Source organism: Mauremys mutica, chromosome 2 (assembly GCF_020497125.1).
Source record: "Mauremys mutica isolate MM-2020 ecotype Southern chromosome 2, ASM2049712v1, whole genome shotgun sequence".
Classification (NCBI taxonomy): Eukaryota; Metazoa; Chordata; order Testudines; family Geoemydidae; genus Mauremys; species Mauremys mutica.
The window spans coordinates 243,454,370-243,469,982 of NC_059073.1; the positions used below are offsets into that span (position 1 = coordinate 243,454,370).

At 39.0% G+C, this 15,613-nt stretch overlaps 1 protein-coding gene across 13 annotated transcripts in view; it reads left to right on the plus strand.

Moving 5' to 3' along the window:
* Nucleotides 1–15,613, plus strand: part of THSD7A (thrombospondin type 1 domain containing 7A) — a 549,183-nt gene that overhangs the window by 160,535 nt on the left and 373,035 nt on the right. For 12 of the 13 annotated variants that reach the window (XM_045005791.1, XM_045005789.1, XM_045005783.1 and 9 more), the window contains one exon: nucleotides 13,173–13,692. In XM_045005791.1, coding sequence (XP_044861726.1) covers nucleotides 13,533–13,692 — 160 coding nt within the window. In that variant the 5' untranslated portion in view covers nucleotides 13,173–13,532. Of the gene's footprint in view, nucleotides 1–11,845; nucleotides 11,979–13,172; nucleotides 13,693–15,613 lie in introns of those variants that run through there. The other variant, XM_045005787.1, reaches the window with a different exon arrangement.

The following is a 15,613-nucleotide window of genomic DNA, read 5'->3' on the forward strand; positions in this document are numbered from 1 at the left end:
GTTTGGTTAGGATGGAAGACAGTTAAAATCAATTGTTACAACTTGTTCCATAAGGATAGAATGGGTAAAAGGGGAAGCAAATGCCATTTTACATTAAACACTGACATCTAGACCTGTTAAAGAATCATAGACAATACAGAACCACAGGAACTCAAATACTTAACGATTAAAGTTCAAATTAGTACAGTTAAAGATAGGGGCACAGGTGGTCATCTGTAACAGATCAGCAAATCTCACTAGAGTAAAGGACGAACTGCTCTTTAGGTATCTGTCCATGGTATATAGGAAGAAATGTGTTGTTATGGGTGGCTTCAGTGTGAGGCACACTTGCTGTACATATCTAAAATAATAGATTATTTCTTTACATACAAAGTGCTGCATTCAACACAAGGTAATTTAATACTGAACCTCACTCTGACAGTAAAGAGGAGTTAATGGCTGACCTAAAAATTAGAGGTTGCCTTTGTATCAGTGGTCGTGATCTGGCTACATTTACTTCATGCAAACAGACTATGGCACCAATCTGTAATGTGTAACCTGTATTTGGAACTTCAGAAGGGTCAGTTTTCCAAAGCTTAAGATAATTATTTGCATAACTGGTAACATAAATTTAACAGGGAAGTGTTAACAAAAACTAAGAATTATTCAAGGAAATCGTACTGGGTGCCTAAACAGCCATGATTCCACAGACATGAAAGAAGTTATGCTGGGCAGGGAGCCATCCTAGTTAAAAGGAGATGTGAAAGTAATGATAAAACACAAAGAGAGAGAGAAGGGAAATGTGGCTTATATTCATTGAAAAATTTAAAAAATGTAGGTGATCAATAAGGTATGCCAAAGGAATCAATGAAATGTCAGTGGCCAGTAGGGTGAAAGATGATAAAAAGGCATTTCATGTTAGGAACAAGAAAAACCCTAAGAGAGGTGTAAATCTATTGTTTGAGGCAAGTAGTAAAATTTTAAATAGCGATATAGAAAAGGCAAAATGTTCATGAAATATTTTTGTTCTATATTTGGAACTAAGTAGGAGGATTTATCTATCCCATATGATGATGTGGATGGAACTGAAAGTTTATCACTTCAAAATCAGTCCTGGATAACTTGCATCCAAGAGTCTTAAGTAAGGTTGCCAATTTTGGTTGGACATATTCCTGGAGGTTTCATCACATGACATAATATTTAACTAAAATTAATCTTTAATTTCTGGAGACATGGAAAACCCTAGTTTTAAGTGAACTAGCTGAGGAGTATTCTGAACCACTGATGTTAATTTTTAACAGATCTTGGAAAATTGGGGATATTTGGAAGAATTGGAAGACTAGTAATGTAGTTTCAGTATTTACAAAGGGTGAAAGAGATGAGCCAGGGTACTATAGTTTGGTTAGCATGATATCTATCCCAGGGAAAATCCTGGAATAATTAATTGGGACCCTATCAACAAAGAATTTGAGGCTAAAAATATAATTAATGCCAGTCAGCATAGTTTAATGGAAGGTAGGTCTTGTCAAAAAATAGACAACAGGTTTGTTTGACAAGATTACAGGTCTGTTTGATGTATGCAGTTGTATTATATTATACTTTGATTTCTCCAAGGCATCTGACTTAGTACTTTGATTTTAAAAATTGTGTTATTTAGAATTAACAGGGTCCAGATTAGATGAATTAAAAACTAGCTAAATGACAAATCTCAAAATCACTTGTTAATGGGGATATATCAATGAGTGGGCACAGTACTAATGGGGTCTCCCACTGATAAGTTCTTGGTTCAGTGCTATTTTAATATTTTTATCAACAATCCAGGCAATGATATAAAATCTTTGCTGGTAAAGTTTGCAGGTGACACAAAGATTAGTGGGGTAATAAATAATGAGGAAAACAGGTTATTGTTAGAGTGATCTGAATCATCTGGTTAAATGGCCACTATCCAACAAAATGCATTTTTAATACAGCCCTGTGCAAAGTAATACCTCTGGGAACCAATAACCTGGGTTATACTTATAGGATGGGAGACCATCTTGGAAAGCAGTGACCCAGAAAAGGACTTGGGGGTTATCGTAGATCAGTGGTTCTCAACCAGTTGTGGGTGTACCCCTGGTGGTATGCAGAGGTCTTCCAGGGGGTACATCGACTCATCTAGATATTTGCCTAGTTTTACAACAGGCAGCAAGAACTAGCAAGTCAGTACAAACTAAAATTTCATACAGACAGTGACGTGATTCTACTGCTCTATATATTATACATTGAAATGTAACCATGATATTTATATTCCAGTTGATTTATTTTATAATTATAAGGTAAAAAATAGAAAGTAAGCAATTTTTCAGTAATAGTGTAGCTGTGATACTTTTGTATTTTTATGTCTGATTTTATAAGAAAGTAGTTTTTAATTGGGGTACACAAGACAAATCAGACTCCTGAAAGAGGTACAGTAGTCTGAAGAGCTTAAGAGCCACTGTCATAGATAACCACCTCAACGTGAAGTCTCAGTGCAATGCTGTGGCAAAAGGGCTAGTGCAGGGGTTCTCAAACTGGGGGTCACGAGGTTATTACATGGGAGGGCGCAAGCTGTCAGCCTCCACCCTAAACCCTGCTTTGCCTCCGGCATTTATAATGGTGTTAAATATATAAGAAAGTGTTTTTAATTTATAAGGGGGAGTCACACTCATAGGCTTGCTATTTGAATGGGGTCACCAGTACAAAAGTTTGAGAACCTCTGGGCTAGTGCAATATTTGGATGTATGTAAAGGAGAATATCAAGTAGAGATAGCAAATTGATTTTGCCTTTGTATATAACATTGGTAAGACTGCTACTAGAATACTGTGTTCAGTGCTGGTGTCCACACTTCACAAAGGATGTGGAAATACTGGAGCAAGTTCAAAGAAGACACAAAAATGACAGGGTCTAGAAAACAAGCCTTACAATTTGAGGCCTAACGAGCTCAATGTAACTTATCAAAGGGAGCACTGAGGGTATGTCTATGCTGCAATTAAACACCACCAGCTGGACCATGTCAGCTGATTCGGGCTCACAGAAACTCTCCCTCCTGGCTGGAGCCTACACTTCATTTTGACAGCCCTGGCACCTAAGCCCGAGTCAGCTGACATGCCGTGGCGGATTAACGCATGGGCCCATTGGGCCCTGTTCATCAGGTTTTTGCTGAAACGAAAGCTCTTGATAACTTTACTCTTTGCAAGGCGGTGGCAGGAAATCAGACAACGGGAACACGGCCTTCCAGCTGATAGTTGATGCAAACAGGCAAACAAAAGTGCTTTCACTCAAATCTTCTATTTTATTTAGTCTCCAGCACTTACACACATCAGCAACAGGTTAGTAGAGCACCTCAGATTACCCCCAGAATCAGATTTACCCAGGATCTTGAGGAGGTCTCGAGTGGATAACTGTAGACATCAGGGCTAGCCTTCTGTATGCAGGGGATCTTCAGAGGTGTCCAAGTGTCCATCGAGCTCAGGTTTCTTCCTCTTTTTATATGCAGTTTGTTAGTATTACATAGCTTGTTCGTCCAAAAATTAAAATAAAATAAAACTCCAAAGAAAACCAAAAAAAATCTGCTGAGCAGAAGCTAAGGTAAATGTAGAGTTTTCCACCCTGTTGTTTTCCATCAGTTAACCAGCTGTATTTCACAAAGCAATACTTAACTATTGCCAGAATTTCCATCTTGCAAAACCACATGCTTTGGAAAAAAATCAAGTCAAGAGGGCACAAGGTCATATTTACTCTGTGTGGCCACTCATGTCTCCCTCTCCTCCTGGTCTGTTAATTGTGTTAAGGCTGCTACAAAGGCCTTACAGTTGCTTTCAGCAATAAGCATAAAAATTGGTATTTCAGCTGCTGGGCAGTGGTTTAGACATGTTACTAGTTTAACAAAATTTCCTTCTTACAGCCCATGCCCAGGGTCCCCAGCCAATTTGGGGGGCCCTGCAGGAGCCCTGGAACCTGTGTAGAAGTGGGGAGGCCACTGGTGCAGGAACTGTGGCCCTGCTCCTCTTCTTCTGCCTGGGACTCCTCTCTCTCCTCCCCTTCTTCCCACTGAGGCCCTGCCCCTTGGCCAGGCTGGAAGCCAGAGCCAGGCCATGGTAAGAGCCACCTAGGGCAGGTGGAGGGACCGGGGCTCCCCACAGTGGCTTGGGATCCCTGAATGGCTCTTACCCCTGCCCGGCTCCGGCTTCTAGCCTGGCCATGGGCAGGGCCTTGGGGGGGAAGAGGAGGAGCAGGGCGTGGAGTCCCATGGTGAGAGGATGCTAAGGCCCACCTTAGTCCCTTTCCTCCTTCCCCCCTGCACTGGGAAGAAGCTGGTGCTACTAGCAGGGGCTGCACTTCGTGACAGGAGAGCTGATCACCTTATGTACCCTGCCACAAAGTGCAGCCCCAGTTGCTGCCACTCCACACCTCCCCAAGGCACCCCTGGAATGTAGGGTGCTCAAATGTTCTTTGTGTTCTTAATCCACCTCTGCTGACATGGGCCAGCCAGCAGCGTTTTGTAGACATGCCCGGAGAGATGCTTTGATCACTGTGAATAGACACTTACACTTGGAAAAGATATCCGATAGTGGAGTTTTTTAATCCTGCTGGAAAATGCATAAGTGCCAATGACTGGAAGATGAAGTTAGACAATTTCCACCTCGAACTAAGATATGATTTCCTAGCAGTAAAGCTAGTTAAACATAGAATAATTCACCAGCGTCTTTAAGGTGAGATTAAATATCTTTGTAAAAGATATGATTTAATCCATTTTTCTGGGAGAAATTCTACAGCCTGTGTGTGCAGGGGGACAGACTAGATGATGATAGTGGACCCTTTTGGTCTTGGAATCTATTAGCCTGTGAGTGAGTCCCCCTGTTCATTCCCATCATTCATGAGCCATGGGGAGAACAGGATTGGTTGCATTTCCCTGTACATGCTCTTAACACTTGCAGCTCTGCATTTAGAACAATGACCACAATCAAATCCCCTGCTTCTGGGCTTTAAACACTCAGTTGCAGAGGTCAGGAAGGAATTCCTCCCTCCCCCAGTGCTCGTGTTAAGGCTGATTCCCCACTCTGGCACTTCAAGTGCAGAAAGTGGAGGCCTGCAAGGATTCTAAAAATTTATATTTGCCACTCCAGGCTTGTATTAAACTCCCAAGGTTACAGCTTTTCTCTGACCTTGAATTAGTAGATGCTGCCACCACCCAAGTGCAAAACCCCTTTGACAACCCAGGAAGGCGCACTTGGGAATTCCTTCCTGTAGGGTACCTCAAGCCCTTCCCACCCCACCTCCAGGGAAGAGCTGAGAAACAAAACAAAGGAAATCAGCTGTTGCCACCAGCTAATTTAACAACATGTGTCTTAAGAGGTTTGTGCACAAAAATCCAATTCTGTTCTTTAAAAATGTAAATTTTATTAATGAAAAGAAGAAAATACATCTGGAAATTTAGGCTTTTGCTAGATTTAAAAAAAACACTACAAGGTTAAGCATCAAGAATAGTTCTCTTGAGGTCCAGCTTAAAGGTTACAAGCAAAACAAAAGCATCTGGGGTTAGCACAAAGGAGTCCACAAGCCATTAAGAAATAAAGAGAAATAAACCTAATCATGTCTTTCTAGACATTTCCTAGGTAAATTAAGTTGTCATGGGATAAGAGGGAAGATCCTTTAATGGATTGAGAACTGGTTAAACGACAGGGAACAAAGGGTAGGAATAAATGGTAAATTCTCAGAATGGAGAGGGGTAACTAGTGGTCAGTCCTAGGACCAATCCTATTCAACTTATTCATAAATGATCTGGAGAAAGGGGTAAACAGTGAGGTGGCAAAGTTTGCAAATGATACTAAACTGCTCAAGATAGTTAAGACCAAAGCAGACTGTGAAGAACTTCAAAAAGATCTCACAAAACTAAGTGATTGGGCAATAAAATGGCAAATGAAATTTAATGCAGATAAATGTAAAGTAATGCACATTGGAAAAAATAACCCCAACTATACATACAATATGATGGGGGCTAATGTAGCTACAACTAATAAGGAAAGAGATCTTGGAGTCATCGTGGACAGAACATAAGAACAGCCGTACCGGGTCAGACCAAAGGTCCATCTAGCCCAGTATCTGTCTACCGACAGTGGCCAATGCCAGGTGCCCCAGAGGGAGTGAACCTAACAGGTAATGCTCAAGTGATCACTCTCCTGCCATCCATCTCCATCCTCTGACAAACAGAGGCTAGGGACACCATTCCTTACCCATCCTGGCTAATAGCCATTTATGGACTTAACCACCATGAATTTATCCAGTTCTCTGAAGACGTCCACGCAGTGTGCAGTGGCAAAAAGTGGTGTGGAGAAAGTGAATAAGGAAAAGTTATTTACTTGTTCCCATAATATAAGAACTAGGGACCACCAAATGAAATTAATGGGACAGCAGGTTTAAAACAAATAAAAGGAAGTTCTTCTTTACACAGCGCACAGTCAAACTGTGGAACTCCTTGCCTGAGGAGATTGTGAAGGGTAGGACTATAACAGGGTTTAAAAGAGAACTAGATAAATTCATGGAGGTTAAGTCCATTAACGGCTATTGGCTAGGATGGTTAAGGAAAGGTGTCTCTAGCCTGTTTGTCAGAGGGTGGAGATGGATGGCAGGAGAGAGATCACTTGATCATTACCTGTTAGGTTCACTCCCTCTGGGACACCTGGCATTGGTCACTGTCGGTAGACAGGATACTGGGCTGGATGGACCTTTGGTCTGACCCAGTATGGCCATTCTTATGTTCTGATCTACTTTCATATCTGGGGTTGCAAATAAGTAATTTCTAAGTATAATACCAATGATTTTTCATACCTGGCCCAAAACTTCTCACAGCATAGCTGCTCCCGGTCTGCCTCTCCCCGAGAACAACAACCAACAGACAAAAGGGGAGTCTTGTTTCAATTTTTAAAAGTTCTAGCCTTCCCATTGGCTCTTTTGGCCAGGTGCCCACTCACTTCCTTTTACCTGTGCATAGCAGTGAGACTTTTTAACCCTTTACAGGTAGAGCAAGTAGAGAATACTTACTAAGCGGATTGTGCATCCAAACAGGGAGTTATCCCCCACCCCTTCATTTATCACAGCATAACTGCTTGATGTTTGAGAGAGGGTGTGATTGTCTGTTTTTGTTTTTTGCCTTACTCTGAAGCATCAGGGATAGGCCACAGCTGGAAACAGGACACCAGATGGAGTGGACAAGTGCTCTGTGGTGACACCCCTTTCTTAGATCCTTAGTTGGTATATCTTGCTCACTTGCTCAGGGTCATAGTGATTGCTAGATTTGGGGTCAGAAAAGAATTTTCCCGCCGGTCAGATTGGTAGGAAACTTTTTGTGTGTGTGCGCCTTCTTCTGCAGCACAGCTCGCCTGCTAGGATCATCTGGGCATACCTTGGCTTTTAGGGGCATTGGGCATTGGTGGCACCTCTGTCTCTTTTGTTCTCTGCCTGTGGCACACAACCATTCGGTCTCCTGAGGACTGAAATGTTGTAGTCTCGCTAAAGTCATTGGTCTCAATATAGGATTGTCTGGGTGAAATGTAATGGTCTGTGATATACAGGAGGTGAGACTAGATGATCTAATTGTTCCTTCTGGCCTTCACCTCTATGAAATCTTTATCATGCATCAATTTGTAATGTTTAATACATAAACCGCTCTTTATTTAAAAAGCAATAACGAAGAAACAATGATCTAGCGAGACTGGCTAACTTTATGTGTCTTCTTATGATACTTCGTGGTTAAATTCTGCTATATTTTCATAAAAGGTTTTAACTTTAATCACATGGCTTTCTATAAAACAAAAGGTTACTCCTCTCAGTATCCTTTGTCAATCATTTATCTGGAAAGTTCATAGAGTTTGCCTATATTGCTATTGTGTCTTGCACAAATGAATATCTCTGACTATATATCCACCTTTTCTCCACTGGGACTCATAAGTTAGTGTCTTGAAGTGTGGTAATCACACTGGTAGTATAACAATGTGGAGGGTTGACAGAGACTAATGTTTGTGACTTTGTTTGTATAACCTTGTCTTTTCTGGGTATATTTAAACATTTATTTTGGAACACCTAAAACATATGTAACTATGACAAATTAGGTTTCTCATGTACATGTTAGACCGTGAGTTCTTGACCTGGGGATTATGAACAAGTAGCGTGAGTCATGATCACGCTTGCCTTCCCGTATTGCTAAATGGGAGGGCAGTCCCAACAAGAACCTAGCCAGATGGGAAGAGGGTTATGAGGTAAAGGGTGTCCTACTGTGGTAAAGGTTGAGAACCACTTAAAATGCAGTTTAAATGCAGTTTAATCTTAAAGGCAAAATCCATCGTCACTAGTGATTGAAGTTCTAATTTTTGGACTGTGGACCAAAAGAGAGGGATCATTGGCCAATTATACAAAAGAGCAAAATGATGGAAATGATCCTTTTTATTAGATTAATGAACAATAAAGTATTAAAGGCTTGACTTACCTCTTCTGAACAGGAAAATGCAAAATATGCTTGTCTGAGTTAAGACCATTGTTTCTAAAGAGCTTCTGCCAGAGGGAGGGTAGCTTTAAACTGCACCTGTTGTTGAGGTTGCCCATGGATATGCTAAACCATAATCCATGCTTCCTTCATTAGCGTAACCCACTTCGGCATCTATGTAGGTTGGCTATAGGTTCCCTACAGTGGACCAGAGGTTGCCGGTACATTCATGTACCCTTTTAGGTCAACTTTGCACTGTCAAGTGCCTGTGTTTTAGGAAATGTGAAGACATCTGTGTGTTTCGGAGCTTAATCAAGACTTAATCCAATAAAAGGGATAATCTAAAATGTACTCTTTGACCTATAACAGTTTGGTCATTTGACTATCTTAAATAAATTGGCACATTACAATGCCCATTCTAGTTTTACAAATACAAAAAGTTACATTCAGGTTATAAACTGAAACAATTAAAATCAGCAATTCTAAAGTTGCAGTTCTTACTCTGCCACACTGCACGTATATATATATAAGAATAAATGTTCAATTCCAAATAAAGTGTCATAAACATATATCACTGAGATGGAAATTCTGGACTACTGGTTGTTTGATGCAGACCTCAAAACGTAATGGAAATTTTGTGGTGCTCATTTACCAATGAGGGTATTTGTGAGAGGCGCAAGAGAGAAGTATGTAGAGATTATAACAACATATAGGATACAAACTTGTAAAGTTTCAACTTCTAAGATTCTTGTGAGCTACAGTTCGGTATCCTTGTGCCAAAACCTTTTAAATATTTTTCTGAATTGGAAAAATTGATGCATCTTTTCATAACACAAAAATGAGTGAAGACTAATCGTGGAAAATATCAGCCAAAGAACCCCCAAAAGAACATGTGAATACAAGGGATTATAACAGATGCCCAAATATAACCATAGCTTTATTAATTGACAAATGTATAATGTACCTGCATAATATTTTTTAACTATCAAGATATAATTTCATTGATTGGTTCTGAATGGCTTGTGTCACAGTAACTGGGCTAGCTTAATCGTGTCCCCTTTCTGGTCTCTGTGTGTGTGCCCTCTTAGATATTCCATGCCTTTACCTATCTTGGGATGAAATTTTGCAGTTCCCCCGTTCTTAGGCCATGTCTACACTTACTGGGGATCGGCGCTGCTGCAATCAATGTAGCAGGGGTTGATTTAGCAGTTCTAGTGAGGGCTTGCTAAATCAACTGCAGAGCGCTCTCCGGCTGAGTAAGGTAGAGAGGAATAAGGTAAATTGATGGGAGAGCATCTTGCATCAATGGAGCGCAGTGTAGACACCTCAGTAAGTTGATCTAAGCTACGTCGATGCCAGCTACGTGACCAACGGAATACCGTGACTGGACTGTCTTTTCAAAACCCAAGTATTGTTTGTTTTAGCAGTAGGAAAAAGGATGCAGGGAAAAAAGTATTTTAAAACAACAGTCTGCATGCATGTCTGTCTTATCTAAAGGATTACCATCCCCTGATGGTAGCATAGCAGGCCTATCTCATTCATGCTAGAGCTGGGTGAATTTTTTTCAGCTGAGTCTTTTTGCAGCACAAATGCAAAATGTGATGATCCCTACACTTTTTGTGAGTTTGTGTCTGTTTTGCCCAAATGTATGTGCTGAAAAAACGGACTAAAACCAAACAGATCCCCCCCCCCCCCCAACAAGTCATACTGTTCATTTTGACATCTTTGAAATTGTCAGTGAACCAAGTAATTCACACCACTATACTTCAGGCACCCTCAGCAGGTGCCTGTTTCTCATTTTGGTTTCTCCCAAGCAACTACCCTCTCTCTTGAGAAGGCCTCTCTTTTAAGCTACCCATCTTCTTTTGTGTTTGCTGGCCTTTTCCTGTCCTGGTTAAAATAGTTTTGTAGGTTGGCTGGAGAGGAGATAGTTTGGGCATTTTCTCTTAAGAACCCTAAAGTGCTTACCTAGGGGTGATCTATCAGAAGCCATTTTTACTCTTCACCTTCATGTTTGTTTTTCCCCCCAGACTATCCTTTGTTAAGTTAACCCAGTAAATTCATACATAAACATCCCCTAAACCAGATCTTTATATGGTATTCATAAAGTATTACCAAACAGCTCCAAATCTATCACAGCTAGACAGGACAAACTGAGAATATAATTATTTTTGCATATTTATTGTATTTTATATATTTTGTTTGCATATTTATATTTATATACATATTTATATTTTTGTTTAATAATTTGAAAAAAGCTGCCGTCATATTCAAAAATGAAATGAGTATGCCACATTGGGGCCAATATGCTTCTTGTAAATTTTCAGAAGCGTGTGAATGTATAGTTATAGAGATGGAAATATGACTGTGTGTGTGTGTGTTATTTATGATACAGATGCGTGTTTATATTAGAAACAATTCCAGACCCATTTGTTCTACTGTGCTAACTGCATGGCTACTCTGTGTCCCTAGGGTCATGTACAAAATATGTATAGTGGTATTCTTACAAGATTCATATAAACTCAGGGTTAAAATCTTCCATGCTCCATTAAATTTAGTGCCTTTGAAAAGAGTCCCCACTTGGCCTTGTAGCCCTGTAAGTCTGACTTCTCCCTGGCACAAACTTTAGCTATTAACTACCATTTTTACTTTGAAAAATAAAAGGACTGTGTAGACTATTTATCTACTTGTAATAATTAAAATAGAACATAAACTATTGTCACAGATTCCTTGCTAAATAATAAAGGCATTTTCTCAAACAGAGAATCTATTCACAATCTTATTTTGAAAATAAGTTACATATAAATTTCATATGCCGAGTATACTTGTCCCCTAAGGTAAATCATAAGATTTCCCTATGAAGTGGCCCTGAGCTATAAATTCAAAGGACTTCCTTGGTTTAAAGCAGCATTACATTTTGGCGCACCAAACACCACAAGTAAAGTGGTTCTGTGTGGTTTGCAAATGAACATACAGCACAGTGTGAGGAAGAAAAATGAGTGAGATACATGCATTTTTTACAGTACCTTAGCTGTAATGCAAGTCCTGCATCAGGATGCTATACATTTGTTAGGATCATGGCTTTCTATGTATCCCTTATCAAGCTATAATCTCCTGATTGTTGCCTGTTTTTCAACAGCTGAGGAACAGTAATCCACACTTGCTTATCTCTCTTAATCACAGCCTCACAGTTCTAGGACTCCTTGAGCCTTTAATTCCCTTTTACAGGCCTAACAGAGTGGAAAGTAAACAAAGACAAATTTGCAACCTTCAACATTGCTAATTTGCTCTGATGTCAGAATATTTAAACAGGCAAGGATTTGGGAATTATTTGATCAAGGCTACTTTTAATCTAATGCATGTGAAAAGGCTGAGTCTGGGAAGGTTCTGCAAAATGACAGGCATCCCAAGAGAGGCTTTCTGAAGGTTTCCTCTTTCAGCAGCAGTAGCTTCATCATTTAGAACTCTGTGGTTGCTGTGGTGTTAGAATGCATTCATATAGTGGGTTTTTTGTTTTTTTTATTGGTGTGTGACAATCACTCTTCTGAGAACATTTCTCTTTTGCCTTTCAGTTTGTTGAGAACTAGGCCAATAGGCTTGTTATTGTTTCAGTTCAGTAGAGGATGAGTTTTGTTTAAAAAGACCCCTACTGAAAAAGAAATAAAACCTTTGTCACCTTCCACACTTCCCTGTATCCCTGACAGTCTGGTATAGCCTGTAAATTTTAGATCAAAAGTCTTCAGTATAATTTAATTTCCTCTTTACAAACTCATTAGGGGAGGGATAGCTCAGTGGGTCTTCAAAGTACTTTGAATTACTTACAGTTTACATTTTGTGCATGTACACCTGTATGCATATCTATGTATATGCATGCTGATTAGATGGAAAAGGGGTGTGTGTACGCACATGTGCATGTGTAAATATACATTTCATGTGCATATGTAAGATGTTTCTCCCGCTCTCCCTGTATGTATATATTAACAAAAAGAAAAACAGATGGCCAGCTATAATTAAAATCTAATTCTGCAATTTAGTTTTTTCAGATGATAGGTTTATAAGAACTTCATTGCTAATTGTTCTTAGATGTGCAGATATGTGGTTTATTAAATTGTCAATAATTTTTAATTATCAGCTACTATGATTTCTTATCTGTCTCTCTTGCGCACACTAAACTCAGATACCACAAGGATAGGCCTGTTATAACCACTTACGTGTACTCCTTTTACATTCTTTCAACAGGCTGCTTTATGTTATTATCTGAAACAGGTTCATTTGAATAATATGCAGTAAAAAGGTTTTCATTGTTTCCTGAGGTCTCTCTTTGTGAGGTTTCAGTTTAGTGCATGTATAATCATTTTATAAATATTTTGATTGTTTGCACAATGATAAACACATCATATATATTGTTACCAAAATAAAATATGGCTCAAGTTGTATATTCTGAACTGCATCTATATCAATGCAGTTAATTGAAATAAAAAATCCAGCATAGATTTTAAATTTAGAAAATCATTGATTTTTTTAAGAGCTGTTACTTGTTTCTCAAGTGTGCCTGATGGTTTTTTATTAGTATGTGTCCTTGTGATATTTTAGACAGAGGTGTACAGAAGGCAGCATTTTGCAGTTGCTATATGCAGTGCTATTACAGCATTGGGTTGTTTGTGTTTCACCTCATCTCTCTCTCACTCTCTCCAGCTGGTGTAAATAACTGCTGCTGCCTCCCAGACCAAGATAACCTGCTCACTCAGCTGGAGCCCCCTGTGGACAGCTGTCTCTCTCAGCTGATGGAAAACTGCTACTAACCACTGAATGGAAGAGAGTGGAGCAACAACCACACTAGTAACTGCAGCAGTAGCAGTAATAGCAGCAGCAACCGAGGTCTCTATTGTTCCTTGGTGTTAAACAGTTTTTCCTTTTCAGCTGACATGCACAATAGCTGGGAAGAGGTTTCCATTCTGCCCTCTCTATGAAGAAATTCTGAAGGGGAGAAAATTACTCAAACAAGGGTTACCCTTTGTGCTGCAGATTTTGACACTGAAGCAGCCTTCTGAAGGCATGGGGGTGAGAGAGGGAGGCACAGCTTTATCCGGTGGTCCAGGGGCTTCTGTTGTTTCAATCCGGTGTATTGGAGTTCTTGTGGTTCTTCTGTTTGGAATTTGGGAAGCTAAAGCACAAAGTGAATTTGAAACTTCTTCTGTATATTTGTGGAAGACTGGTAAGTAAGGAAGCATGTCACATTAATATATTTTTATCACATTTATTTCCAGTTGTGAATGTTACTATCTTATCTATGTTCCCAATATTTTTCTTATGGTATAAAATCAATTTGTACCATTTATTGATGGACAGATGTCTGGGAAAACAAATTAGGTCATCTTTCAGGGTTCTGTTAAAAGGAATGTGACAATTTTTTTTTAAAGTGCATCTTTGCACTCGCTGCTTTTTTAAAAGCTCTATATTGTATGTCAGTAGAGTAGAACAGTACAGAACTGCACTTTCATAATGGAAGGTAAAAATTGTTACAGGAAGATTCAGCAGCGTTAACAGGGTGCTAAAAATATTGATGTTTCACAAAGAAAGATGTAGTTCAGGATGTGTATTCATGTATGCTTTATACTGACATGTAATGTATTCAGTGTGGTAATTGATGAGGAGTTGGGTTTGTTACATTTAGGTTTATATAGGACACATGAAAGCTAATGATGGATTAGGTGAAATAATCCAAGTGATGCCAGATCTCATAACCAAAGAGCCAAAGGCAAATAGGCTATGTGGATTCAGAATCACACCAGACAGATTATTTCCTCTACTGGTACTAATGAGTTACGTGTCTGTTTTAAAGATTGCATAGTCATAACTATGCTCATGCTCAACTTTTCATTAAAAATTAATGTTTTTTGTTAATGCACTGCATAAATCCACAATACTAACAATCACTAGTTATCACTAACTAGTGATATATTAGCACATCTTAGCACTTGAATATAACCTACTTCCTATTTTAGTAAACATAAAACTTAAAATATTTATTGTCTTGAAGTGATCAGGAGATGAGTCTTTTTTGTATAGTGCCAGGAACAAACCATACATAAAGTACCATGATTCTTTCAGAAATGCTTTCTCATTAATAGGAAAATACTGTGGCTAGAGAAAATGAATATTAATCATTTGACTGAAAAACAAGTTCGATGAGACTGGGTCTTTTTCCTGGATGAAGAGCGCCCCTGGCCTTCTGCCACAGAGACAGATCAATTTACAGTTACACTGATATCCTGAATTTTTTAAGAGGCTGCATCTATCCAGCAGCTCAAGGAGGAGATTAAAGGGAAATTCATTTAAACTGGAAGACGAGATCTCCAATAATACTAAAAGAGAGAGATTTGAAAGGGGAGAAATCCTTTGATACTGAAAGATAGGTTATTACTGTTGTTATGCCATCAAACTCCTGAAGCATTATTTTTTTAATTGGTGCATTGACAGATTCAGAAGATTAAAGTCAGAGGTTTTGTTCTTCTAGGGTTGTTTTTTAAGTGCACAGAACACCTATCCAAAGGCATAAAACAAGTGCTTTGTTTTGTTTTTGTTGTTTGTTTGTGTTGCAAAACCACATTAGTAATTTCAGAGGTTTTCTACAAAGCAGATCATATTTGATTAAACTAATTGAAAGCAATCTGTAGAATATATTGTCTATCATTTTATTTTCCCTCCTCTTAGTATGCCAGTCCTTTAATTTAATAGATGGTATTTAAAGCAATTTTAAAAATAGCAGATAGACTGAAGATAGCAACAATTGTATTTAACGAATTGGTGATATGATTTTTTAATCACAAAGGATACTAAATTGCAATTAGATAAGGAATAACTCCATTTATTTTTGCATACAGGGCATGTGCTTTACTATTGTTTCACTCAGGCAGCAGAGAGGAAATAATATTTTTCTGACACAATTCTTTAAAAGCACATTCAAAAACAGCATTAAAACCACAAGAACGTTTGTTCCGGCAAGTGTGTGACAAATTGCGATCATAGTATCCCATGAAAAGTTTAAGTCTTGCGCTTATCTTTTGCCCCACTATAGTCTTCCCTTCAAATAACTTTACTTTGCACACATTCATGAACAGGGTAAAAGGTGGTAG